We start from the raw sequence: 12,469 nt of genomic DNA, 5'->3' as shown, positions 1-12,469 counted from the left end.
GGTGAAGACTTGGCTCATGAGTTGAACGTCAAGTTTTTATTCAATTTTAATTTTTTTATATTACAAATATTTATTTTTTTCTTTTAGGTTATCATTAACCTTGAACTAATAAGCCTCTTTTGGATTTCAAACTTATATAGGGCATAGGCTATTTGTAACAGTAGCCTGAAGTGGCCCGCTATACAGTTTAAAAATTTTATGTGGCCCTTGGGCCAAAAAAGTTTGCCCACTCCTGTTCTATAGAATAAAGCACAGGTTGTCAAAAAGGATATTGTAGCGCCCTCGTCTGGCATTGTGGCCGAAGAGCGCCCGGCTGGGGTGCACGTCGAGGGGCAGGACGGGAACTAGGAGGGCCAGCTGACCAATTACAGAACTGGTGTACACAGTCGCGAGATCGCCTGGACTCATGTAAATAGTTTCCCTGGTTTTGCACTCCTTTTATGAATGTTCCCAATTACCACCCTATACCTGTGTAACTGTACCTGAATTGACCCCAGTGTGTTGTACCCTATTTGCCTCTCTCTTTTCCTCTGTTGTGGTTGCTGTGCCGGACGCACGTCCAATTAATAAAGCACCGTGTTCTCATTTAACAAGAGCCTGAATGCCTGTCTCTATCCTTGCCATACCCATCGCATAACAATATACACTGCACTGTACAATTGTTTTCCTGGGGATCATGGTGTTCATAACATAATCTTCTAACAAATGCAATGAAAAGAAAATGTTTCTCCAGAGAAACGGAAGGCTGGCAGAGAGGCTTACTGTGTCAAAGTCAAATGGGCCCCAGCAAGAGTCTTTCCCCTGTGAGTTGCAGTGGAATGGACTGTGTTTTCTGATCAATATAGTTTGACTGATTATGTGCTCATGGCGACACAGTGGTTAGCATTACTGTCCTGTAGTGCTGGGGCTCTGGGTTCAGTTCCTGACCTGGGGTGTTAGTTTCTGACCTGGTGCATGGAGTTAGTATGTTCTCCCCATATTTGTTCGGATTTTCTGGTATTAAAGTTTAAAATAACTTGTAAGAGCTTTCTGAACAAGGATTAGCACACTCTGTAGAAGCAGCAAATGAAAATCTCTAGATAAAATTCAGGACTGATACTTAATGTAAGGAAGTGTAGAATATGGGTGGCAGAGTGGTTAGCAATGTTGCCTCACAGCACTGGGCCACTCTGGACCTGGAACGCTATCTGCATGTAATCAGTATGTTCTCCTCATGTTTGAGAGGGGTTTCCTCCATGTGCTCTGGTTTTCTCCCACAGTCCAGAGACAGGCTGGCGGGTTAACTGGCTTCTGTGAAAACTGGCCCTGGTGTGAGTCGTTTGTGTCTGTGTGTGCCCTGCAATGGACAGACGTCCAAACCACTGTGTATCTTGCCTTCTGCCAGTTGCTTCCCAGGTTAGACTCCAGCTTCTCTGCTATCCTGTACTAGATAAAGCAGTTAGAAAATGGATGGATTATGTGCTTAAGGTGTAATTGATGTTACTGTGGCTTTTAAAAAGTAGTTTAAATAACCCCTCCCTGCACATAAATACCCCTTCCCCTATATCTATACATACATTAAAAGGACACCGGGTATTCTGAAAGCATCAGTCAGAATTTACTGAAGGAGCCACAGGACAGAGCAAGGTGAATGGGGATATTACAGTACTGAAGACAATGTTACCCACACTACATTTTTAGGAACTCATACAAAGAATAAGAAACACTCAAGAACTTAGGTTTAACAAGAAAATATTTTACACGTTTCTTCCTGTCATAACACACACAGTCTCATCCCTCTTCCCACAAGTTCTTACATTATGAAGACCCATCCACATCTCCGCTCCACAGTCTTTGGCTTGATTAATGTAAGTCCCCAAAGAAAGGCTGAAAATGTCTGCCCATCCCAATAAGATATCTATATTCTTATTATAAATGAAAAATGTTCACACAAAATACTGGTTATACTAATGTTTGCTTAAATCTAGAAGGAATTGACCCACTGCTGACTTAGTTCACAAGGCTAGAAATGTTTGTGTAATAGATCCCACAGCTCAGTGCTCACTGTCTTGTGGTGTTCAGACAGAGAGTTCAAGCAGCAAAGGAAATGACATCACACACAGCAGCATTGTAGGCACAGCCTGGAACAGCACACTGATAGCAGAGCAGGTTTGGAGATCCCCTAGAAAGAGAGAGAGAGAATCTTTTACACTAGATCGGCTTTCTTACAGAGTCATCTCAGCTTGCTTCGAGGCGCTACCCTTTACTTCAAGACAGCTCCGTTCACACGTCAGACCCCCCCACTCTGAGATGGCTTTACCCCTCAGCACCTCTCTGCTGGCCAGCTATTCTCTTTACAAGGCACTGTGCCCTACCTTATTGGGAAGCGGTTTGTAAAGAGAGAAAACAGATGCTGCACAAAGAGAAGTGGATGTCTGACAGTTTTGAACCTCTCTGGGATTTGTACAGTAATGCCTGAATGCAACTGATACGCATTCCACTCGCGTCTCTGTCCCGTCTTGCATTCCCACGCGCACACCCTTTAACAAACGCTCACGCCACAAATAGTACACCTATCACTGTTTACTCCCCTCACTATTTTAGCTCTCCTCTTTTCTCACTTCCCCGCTCACTATTGCAGATACTCATCGAGCTCCCAAGTGCGTGTTATTCTCTTGCTTAAACTTCGGTATTTGATCTCCTAGCCTGCTCCTTGTTTTCGACTTCGCCTTGTGATTTGGATTGTTGCTTCCTCTTTGTCTCTCCGTGTTCCGACCTGCCCGCCTGCTTCCTGGATTCATTCTTCGCCTTGTTATTTGGATTGTTGCTTCCTCGTTGTCTCTCTGTGTTCTGACCTACTCACTTATTTCCTGGTATTCGTTTTTCCTTGGCGATTCGGCTTAGTGTTTTTCTCTGTCTCCTGAGTCCTGCACAGGATCCATTCACCCTATAAGCCTCATCCTGACAGCAACTCTAGATGTGATGAGCTACTAAGCATACACATAAGCAGAAGGGACAAAAGTAGTCTGATCTCAACTTCATTCTTATGTTCTTGTACCTCATCACAGGAAGCACTATAATTTGGGGCATCACTTCAGCATGACACTGGGTGTGAGCAGCCTGTATTGAATCTCACATGTTCTTTTCCAAGTGTTTCAGAGTTAGTGGAGAGCAGGAAATAGCCTGCTGGAGTCCAGGTGAAAAAGTAGGACTGCAAGAAATTTCACTCTGCTAAGAGAAGCAGGAAGTGTCAGCAGATGCTAGCCGATCCCAGCATCACTGAGCTAGTCCTGGCTCTGGGTTTCATACCTGTAATCTGACTGAGAAGTTCCTGCATCAGAGGAAACTGAGGATCTAATCAGCAGAACTTTGACAACATAATACACACCCTCTGCCAGATGGCTGCTAAACTGTCATGTTTATATGTTGCTGCAGGAAAGGAGGAAATGGTTTAGGTCTATGATTTACTTTTAAGCAGGAAGCTGCCGGGCAGTAATAATGTTAGAAAGTACACAATATTTAATTAATCCAGTAATCCATTACATACAAATGCATCTGCAAGATGAGCAAAGTACATTGCTTTGCAGACTCACAAGGGTGGATGGATTGGTGACGGTGCAAGTGGGTTTATTAATCATAAAGTGTATTGGTATTGGTGTAGTCAAGGCCTGTCTGCAGCGATGGAGGGGTGAATATCCTACATTTAGTGGACAGAACAACGAGGTGAGACTCACTCTTTCCCACGGTCCTGGTCATATTGGTGGACTTGCTGCTCTGGGTGATCATGCAGATGTAGTTGTAGGCCTTATCATCAGACAAGCCTGTGAGATAGAGGCGGCACATGCTGCTTCCTGTCAGACTGACGTTGACCCGGTTCTTGAAGGTGCTGTCGGGTTGAGCGTTGGGGTCGGTGCTGCCCATCAGCTTGCCGTCCTGCGTGAAGTTGCAGACCGGGTTGGGGGAGAGGCTGGAGACCTCATACTTACAGTCCATCCTCAGGTTGTTCTCCTTGGTCAGGCAGGGGTACAGTTCTGTCACTTTCTGTGCAAGAGATACCACTGCAAAGGACACAGACATGGTAAACACCGGCTCAAGCTCCTGATTTCCCCAAACCTTGTGGCATGGATTAAAACTAAATACAAATTTTATTGTGGAGGAAAGCCATTGTTCAGATGAGTCTGTTTGTCAGGACTTATGATCTTGACAAGACACAGCCCCAGACCTGAAGGGAGGGGCTGCCTCCACAATGCAAATACTTTTCTGTTCCATTAAATCCACAAAATCTGCATTTACAAATTTACAATTTACAAACTTGGGTCACAGTCTCAGCACTGGGTTCTTCCTGGCTGGCATAATTTGAAAAATAGAACAGATGTTTGACAGAATAATTCCCTTTCAGGTTCTGAGAATGCACAATCCTTAACTGCAGGCTGCAGCACTGAAATATTCTGTATCCAGCAGGTGCTAATCTGTCACTGTGACAGCCAAAGGAGCAGGAGCTATAATACAGAGGCACCGCTGACAGACTGAGTCTCTGTGTGGTCTTTTAGACAGCACACTAATCAGCTCCTCAGGTCAATAATCTGCTCAACCACAACAGGTTCAGGTTCCCACATTTTGCTTTCAGTTTCTGGAAACTGACTACATTAGCACAGCTGTAATTTATTATTACACAACTGATTCATAATAATAATAAAGTTTATTGTATATAGCACCTTTAAAGGTGGCTTCTCAAAGTGTTCTACAGAAAGACAACAGCAACAACAACAATAAAAAAATACATAAGATAAACACAATGAGACTGTGTAGATGGTGATACTAAATACAGTAGGAAGTAGAAGCTGTGTACTTGGGGAAACTGGTATCGCAGTACTGACCTGAAGAGCGCTGTGGAACCGTAGCGACACTCACAGGCTTCCCCCTGGTCGGATATGGGCTTCACCCTTGAAATACCTCTTTTAGGAGCAATGTTTGCTAGAAGACTTTCACACACAGGTAACAGAGTGCCCCCTGCAGGGCACCCATAGAACAGCATGACAGGGGGAAGAGTTTGTGACAGATTGGGGCAGAAGCCAAGTTTCTTACCGGAAAAAAGGAGGATCAGCGAGGGAGAGAGATACATCCTGGTAGCTCTGATCAGCTGCTGAGCCAGAAAGGAAATGTCAGTGAATAGACTTGAACATGTAGACATTTCTCACTCCATCAATGGCCTCCAGCAGAGAAGCAGATGTGACACAGAGAATGACAAGATCACTGAAACCCATCTGTTCCAATATCACCACATCACACATGAATCAGAAATCTCTTGTGGGCAAAACTTACATACTTATGGAAAAAAGAAATGCAACATTTTCTGGAATGATAATACTATAGTTATAGTATATGTACTTTCACAAAAAGTTGTCAATTTGTTTTAAGCCCTCTGACCAGCAATGCAGCTTGTGCAGTGAGGCATTGCAAATTGCCACTCACACGAAAGCTCGTTAAGGGGAACTTTTACCCAACGAGGTCCAGGTGGAACAATGCCTGATCAGGTCACCTTTAAAAAGGCCTTAATTCAAAGCTTAGATCACTACTAGAAAAAGGCCAGTTTTCTGTGCATTCCATAATGCCTCGAATGTCACCAGAAGCAAGGGAGAGGACCATTGGCATGCTGCAGGCAGACATGTCATGTGCCAGCATTGCCAGACACTATGGAGTAAGTCATTCCACTGTGTCCCAACTGCAGAAAAGGTCTCAGCAGACTGGCAGGACAGATGACCATCCAAGATCCAGTCACCCTCGAGTGACCACACCTGAGCAGGACCGACATATCAGACTGGTCCATCTGAGAGATTGTTTCAGATCTGCCACCCATATTGCTGCTGAAACTGCCGGCAGACACAATGCCTGTATCTGTGACAGGACAGTGAGGCTCCATGCTGCTGGCCTTAGAGCAAGGCGACCTGTATGATGCCCTCTGCTCACACATCCTAGACGTCACACCCGACTGGCTTGGGCCAGACAGAGGCTGCGATGGACTTGTAAGCAGTGGCATCAGGTTCTCTTCACGGATGAGTCACTCTTCAGTCTGTTCCACACAGACGGGAGGGCCAGAGTGTGGAGGAGGAGGTGTTGCGTTTCATTTTTCCATCAGAATATACACTCATAATCTGCTGTATATAGACAGTACTATGATTTATATTTCTCTTTCATTTGGTAAAGCTGGGCAGCATGATGGTACAGTGGTTAGCATTGCTGCCTCATAGTATTGGGGCCCTGTCCTGTCAATTTCACACCTGGGGTGCTGTCTAAATAGAGTTTGTATGTTCTCCCTGTATTCCTCTGGGTGCTCCAGTTTCATCCCACAGTCCTGGTAAGTTAATTGGCTTCTGGGAACATTGGACCTAAGTGTGAGTGTGTCTGTGTTTGTGTGCGTCTCCAGCAATGGATGCTGTCCCAGCTCCATTACATTGGCCCCCCTACAAACAGCACACACAATGAAACCTATCGCATTCGTTAGTGCTGTGTTTGTGCCAGTTTGTGCTGTTGAAAGTAGCGTTTGTGCCGCTTTTGTTTCCGAGATATAGTGCCTTCTTTTCAGGGTGTGACCTCACCCAGCCCCCCTACAGTGTTGTAGGAGAACCGAACTAGTCTCATTCGTTAGTGCTGCTGAAAGTAGCTTCCCAGCTGCTTTTGTTCCTGAGAGACAGCGCCTTCTTTTTCAGGTGATCTCATGATCATGTATGTTGACCGTCAGTAACCCTGTCTGTTGAGTTCAAGCATGCTATTATGATATGCCAGCAGCTATATCACTCTCCAGCTCACAACTGGCAACCATGTTGCTAGTCACATGATTACCCCAAAAAACATGGTGCTATATTTCAGTAACAAAAACAGCTCAAACACTACTTTCAATGGCACAAACCAGCACAAATGGAGCACTAATAAATGCAGTCATCATTTTTGCTGACTTCAAGAAGCTGCACAAGCAAGCATGTCCTGGATCAGTGCATTGCATACTGCAGACACAACTTCACCTGGGAGAAATAATAATTAATAATTGCTTACACTTATATAGTGCTTTTTCTGGGCACTCCACTCAAAGCGCTTTACAGGTAATGGGGACTCCCCTCCACCACCACCAATGTGCAACATTGGTGATGCAACAGCAGCCATAGTGCACCAGAACGCTCACCACACATCAGCTATTAGTAGGGAGGAGAGCAGAGTAATGAAGCCAATTCATAGATGGGGATTATTAGGAGGCTATGATTGGTAAGGGCCAATGGGAAATTTTGGGTTACACCCCTACTCTTTTTGAGAAACGCCCTGGAATTTTTAATGACAACAGAGAGTCAGGACCTCAGTTTTACATCTCATCTGAAGGACGGCGCCTGTTTACAGTATAGTGTCCCTGTCACTGGGGCATTAGGACCCACATAGACCACAGGGTGAGCGCCCCCTGCTGGCCCCACTAACACCTCTTCCAGCAGCAACCTTAGTTTTTCCCAGGAGGTCTCCCATCCAGGTACTGACCAGGCTCACACCTGCTTAGCTTCAGTGTGTTACCAGTTGTGAGTTGCAGGGTGATATGGTACCTTCAGAGGTCAAGGTGCACAAAAATAAAAAGACTTTTAGTTAATAGTTTCATGTTTGCGCATAAGAACTCATACAACATTTTTTTTAAAAGAACTTGGACATATGTTCACTTCTGTTATGTGAAAATAAAAATACTTTTACAATATTGCTGCAGTCTGCATGTGTTCGACGGTAGAGTTTCCAATGTTGTTTTGCTGATGTGTTATGAACTACCTGGGTCAACTTTGTACATAGTGCCCCTTAAAAAACATCCTAGACGTGCTAGTTAAAGCCTCTTTGTAAGAACATGCAATTGTTTGCCAACTTTTTAAGTGAACATTAAGGTACACCCGCAACTCTTCTGAATAGGGTATTGTAGCGCCCTCGCCTGGCGTTGCGGCCGAAGAGCGCACGGCTGGGGTGCGCGGCGAGGGGCAGGACGGGGACTTAGAGAGCCGCTGGCCAGTGCAGCTGACCAATTGTGGAACAGGTGTACAGAGTCGCAAGATCGCCCGGACTCATGTAGTTTCCCTGGTTTTGCACCCCTTTTATACATGTACCCAATTACACCCTGTGTAACTGTACCCGAATTGACCCCAGTGTGTTGTACCGTAACCGTCTCCCCTCTGTTGCGGTTGCTGTGCCGGAAGATTGACCGATTAATAAAGCGCCGTGTTCTCAGTTAACAAGAGCCTGAATTCCTGTCTCCATCCTTGCCGAACCCGTCGCGTTACAGTATGATATTGGCGACAAATTTAATTTTCCTGTTCACACAAACGCACAGAAGATACTGGTATTAAATGCAAACCAACCGCCGCCCCCCACCCGGGCAAACAGAAACAAAATTGCAGACATTGTTATCATCGCACCAGTAACAAGGTGTTTGAACTCAATAGACAGGGTCACTGGAGGTCAAAGTCGCCGTACACGATCACGTGTTCACCTGAAAAAGAAGCCGCTATATTTCGGGAACGAAAGCAGCTAGGAAGTTACTTTCAACAGCACAAACCGGCACAAACGGACAAACCTATTTGTAGGGGTCCAACTTCATGGAGCTTCTTGTCCCGTCTACGGTGTACCCTGCTTTGCGCCTGTTGCTTGCTATGCTCTGGCTCCCACGCGCTTAGAAACGGGTGAACGGATTTGGTAAAGACGAATTCCACCGTCTGCTCACTTTGAAGACACGTCTGAAACCTGTAATGCTGATCGGTCAGTAACACTTTCGCCTTTATTAAAGGGATGTCAGTTTACAAATCGCTGCCTCGCCTTTAGAATTATCCATTTATCATTTCTGATTCCCCATTCTTCACAGTACTTCCGTAGAATTGTCCCAGTAACTCCTGAGCAGAGTCAGATGATGAGCAGTAGTCACAAGTTTTTAAATCAAGCGAAAAATAGGCTAGTTAAGAAATAAGTTAAGAAAGTGTTACGAAAGTTAACCGTGTGTAGTAAAGCAATTCCCTCTCTGGGAAAAAAGTAAAAACTTAAGAACTGGAATGTTTTGTTGCAATGTGTTAAAAACACCATCCTTCTAATGACACCAGTTTTCTCGTAGTTAAGAATACGAAGCCATTTGGCTATTTCAGCACCGTGGGGAAACGCTCCAGCCTCTCCTATCGGGAAGCCTAGTAAGTGCAGTGCTGTAGGGTATAAGCTGTCTGCAGTGGAGGTAGATCGGAGTGAAAGCAACTAAAAAGGATAAAGACAAAAACATTTCGCTTCGAATCTAAAACTACACTCAAACCCTCAATACGAGCATGACTTGTTACAAAACCTCGTAAGACCCACACGAATTTCCTATTAAAATATATATAATAGTCTCTCTGTTATGTTTAAATGCACTATGAAGCAGTTAGGAGATGAAAATCACATGGTCTCTATAGTACACAGAATAAAAATGACGAACTAAATCAAGGTTTCTTACTACACAAAATTAGTTAATAATCATGTGTTGTCAAGGGATAAAACCCATAACTGTAAAAGTAAGATAGAGCATCGAGCTGCCTATTGATATTTGTAATGTGCAACCATAGAGCTCATAATCAAAATTAAACGTTTTTACAAATTATGCATACAAAATACAACATACATCATAATTGTATAACGGTATATACACCATTACTATTAGAATACTCTTACAATTTCCGTTAAGACAACAGCAAAGAGGAGTGAAAAATTAAAGAATACAAGAACAAGCTACACTACAGCTACATGAATTCTACGGAAATATGAGGTTGGATCTCGTATTAGGAGGGTACGTTAACGAGCAAAAAATGGTGAGTATACAGTATATATCGCTCGGTTGAGCTAGTATTCGTGAGTAAAGTGTTCATTTCACAAGGCACGAATGTAGTTCTCGGGCGTATTTCTTACAACTTTGCAGGGAGTTCACCCACCTACCGCCGCGCATTCCGAATTCCAATGATCCTGTTCCGACCTGCCTCCCTGCTGCTCGGTCTTGGCCGCTTCATTTACATCGACTATATGTATTTCGCTATTTCGCAAGCGTTGCCCAATGCTAGAGACGAAATTCTTTTTTAAGCAGCTGTCAAGAAATTTGATTTGATCACGTAAAAAAAAAAACTGTGAATAAACTCGTATTATCTGTGTTATCCCTCTACAGTATATCTTTAAAACAATCCCTAAAACATGTCTGAGTGATAGTTGCAATTTCAGATCGTAATGGGTTTCCGCTGAAGGAACGGTCTCCAATCTTACCTTCTTATCCCCGTTGCAGATGGCGTGTCTGTTGTCGAAGACAGTTTTTACATCGGGGCGGGACGCGTTGTGAAGATCTTGCCGAGACAAGGAGGCAGAGCGCCGTGTCCCTCCCATCCTGTTTTTTTTTTTAACTGCAAAGGTACCTCGAAATTTTCCACACAGGACAGCGCGCGGAGTCGAGCTCTGCACCTGGCAAATGTCCTGCTGGCGACCAGGGCCGGCCTTAGCAATTACAGGGCCCGATTTGGACCGTTTTAATGGGGCCTCCTGGACTTCATATTATTTTAAATTAGGTATCAGGAATATATGCTGTTACATTGTATTAAAAATTAAACAATATCTATATTTATTAGCTTATCATTTGACATAAAACGTGTTTAAACAAAACTATACTTATAAAGAAATCTTTCTTGCATTGTGTTCTGCAAACTTTCAAAATTTTGTCGAAATTTAGTTTTTTTGCTTCATCATTCTATGGATAATATTGCAAGGCTATTGAGACTATCTTGGAGGATGTTTGACCTTAGATAAGATTTGATTCGTTTTAATTTGGAAAAGCTCCTTTCCCCTCTGCCACTGTGACTCAAATTGTCAAAAATATACATAGAGCAATAAAAAAAAATTGGAAATCCTGATTCAAAGCAAGGAATTCCAGGATTTTCAAAGGCTTTCCAATGTATGAAGGAAGCACTGGCTTCAGTACTTCAATTTCCTCGACCAGCATATGACCATCTAAATCTGCTAACTTTACAGACTTGACGTTTGTTTTCCTGAATGAGTCTGACATCTGTTAGCGCAATTTCCAAATCAGCAGCATGTTTTTGTAATTCCTACTTGGAATTTGTTGAAATTTACTCAAAAAGCCAAATAAATCAACATGTTTTCAACTGCTTAAACCATGTGTCCAAAGACTGCAAAGCCTTGTCTAAGACTTGGTTGAAGTGGAGTCGCCACTTCCTGTAGTGCCCGTCTTCTCGTGGGGATCCCCTGCCCAGACTCAGGGGGCTGTGAGGAGCCACACAGCACAGCTCCAGGTCATGGGGAAGGGCTGGAGGACAGGCCTCAATGTGTTGTTTGGATGATGTCCCTGTCCAAAGGGACTTGCAGAGACAACAGGGCATGCTGTGGTTTAACACCTGCTGCCCCAGGGACACTTAGCCCTGAGCCCCTGTTTTAGATCTCACCCCTCGCATAGTGCCACGCAGGTACTGTTGACTACCCCTAGTGTTGTGTTCAGTGTCTAAATGCAGGAGTCTGGTCACTGTCAAGGATTATTATGGTTTAAGAAGTCATCAGATGAAAGAGACATCTTGAAGTGGGAAACATCAAGCAAGGCTTTCAAAGATCAGTCCAGCTATTTTTATTAATGTGTTAAAAGCTTTTATAATTGCAATAGCAACATGCATTTTGCAACAGCATGCTTTCTGGGAATAGGCACTAGCTCCCTCGCAAACCTGAATTGGAAGAAGCGGTTTGAAAATGGAAGGATTCTTATAAACCAAAGCTTTTAATGGCTATATCCATTATATATAAAAAAAACAATTACTCCTGGTAAGGGTTGTGACACTCTTGAGTCTAGTACATATCTTATCTCCTACTTGAAATAAACCCTTGTATTTCATCATGCACAATTATCTGAAAGTCTACTGCTAGTTTAAGGACTAAAGATATACAGGTTGAGGAGAATGTGGATTCTGTGAAAAGTATTGACAAAAAACAGCAATGACCACAGCTATGATTTCGACACTAGCTGCCCACAACTGCTGTGTTTGTTCTGGTATTCTAACTGAAGCAAAAATAAATGGCAGCAGAAGTGACATTAGGCAAGTGTCATTTATGATTTCATTTTCACACGTCAGTCTGCAACCTATAAACTTGCTATTGTGGAAAAGCAACACAAATACTAATCTAGAAAAACCAGTCTGTTTAACTGCACCTTAAAACAGTTTCTCTAGGATCAACATATACAGTAAATACTTTCATAACTTTAACTTTTGCAGATATTGACTTTCTTAAGTCATAATATTTACAAGAACATGAGGCTACTATCACACTTCGAGTCAAGTGAAACCTGTTTGACAGTTTGTTCGTTTGTCCATTTAGGGAAGCACACATGAACAAATCTGGGAATTTTCTGACAAAACAAGATGCACATTTCTGGACTGTTCCTGCATGTACAGGCGTGAAGAGGGAAAGATTTACTGATCGC

At 43.4% G+C, this 12,469-nt stretch overlaps 1 protein-coding gene across 5 annotated transcripts; it reads right to left on the bottom strand.

Moving 5' to 3' along the window:
* Positions 1 to 1,573: 1,573 nt before the first annotated feature.
* thy1 (Thy-1 cell surface antigen) lies at positions 1,574 to 10,320 on the bottom strand. 5 transcript variants are annotated; one of them, XM_088939477.1, is made up of 4 exons: positions 10,258 to 10,320; positions 5,065 to 5,122; positions 3,714 to 4,037; positions 1,574 to 2,161 (listed from the first exon to the last, which is right to left on the bottom strand). In XM_088939477.1, exons 2-4 carry the CDS (start codon positions 5,099 to 5,101, stop codon positions 2,058 to 2,060), a joined length of 465 nt encoding a protein of 154 aa, XP_088795603.1. In that variant the 5' UTR covers positions 5,102 to 5,122; positions 10,258 to 10,320; the 3' UTR covers positions 1,574 to 2,057. The 5 variants fall into 5 exon arrangements, with proteins under 5 accessions (XP_088795603.1, XP_088795604.1, XP_088795608.1 ...); XM_088939478.1 differs by having other exon boundaries at positions 5,065 to 5,119; XM_088939482.1 differs by lacking the exon at positions 10,258 to 10,320 and adding an exon at positions 9,940 to 10,251 and having other exon boundaries at positions 5,065 to 5,119.
* Positions 10,321 to 12,469: the final 2,149 nt, after the last annotated feature.

Source organism: Atractosteus spatula, chromosome 22 (assembly GCF_055471065.1).
Source record: "Atractosteus spatula isolate fAtrSpa1 chromosome 22, fAtrSpa1.hap1, whole genome shotgun sequence".
NCBI lineage: Eukaryota > Metazoa > Chordata > Actinopteri > Semionotiformes > Lepisosteidae > Atractosteus > Atractosteus spatula.
This window is presented reverse-complemented; position numbering and strand designations above follow the sequence as displayed.

Coding starts and splice junctions, on each gene's coding strand:
- thy1 (XM_088939477.1), bottom strand. CDS start 5,101: ATGTATCTCTCTCCCTCGCTGATCCTCCTTTTTTCCG. Junction 4,038..5,064: donor GCTGATCCTCCTTTTTTCCG/GTAAGAAACTTG, acceptor TGTCCTTTGCAG/TGGTATCTCTTGCACAGAAA. Junction 2,162..3,713: donor GACCAGGACCGTGGGAAAGA/GTGAGTCTCACC, acceptor CTCTCTTTCTAG/GGGATCTCCAAACCTGCTCT.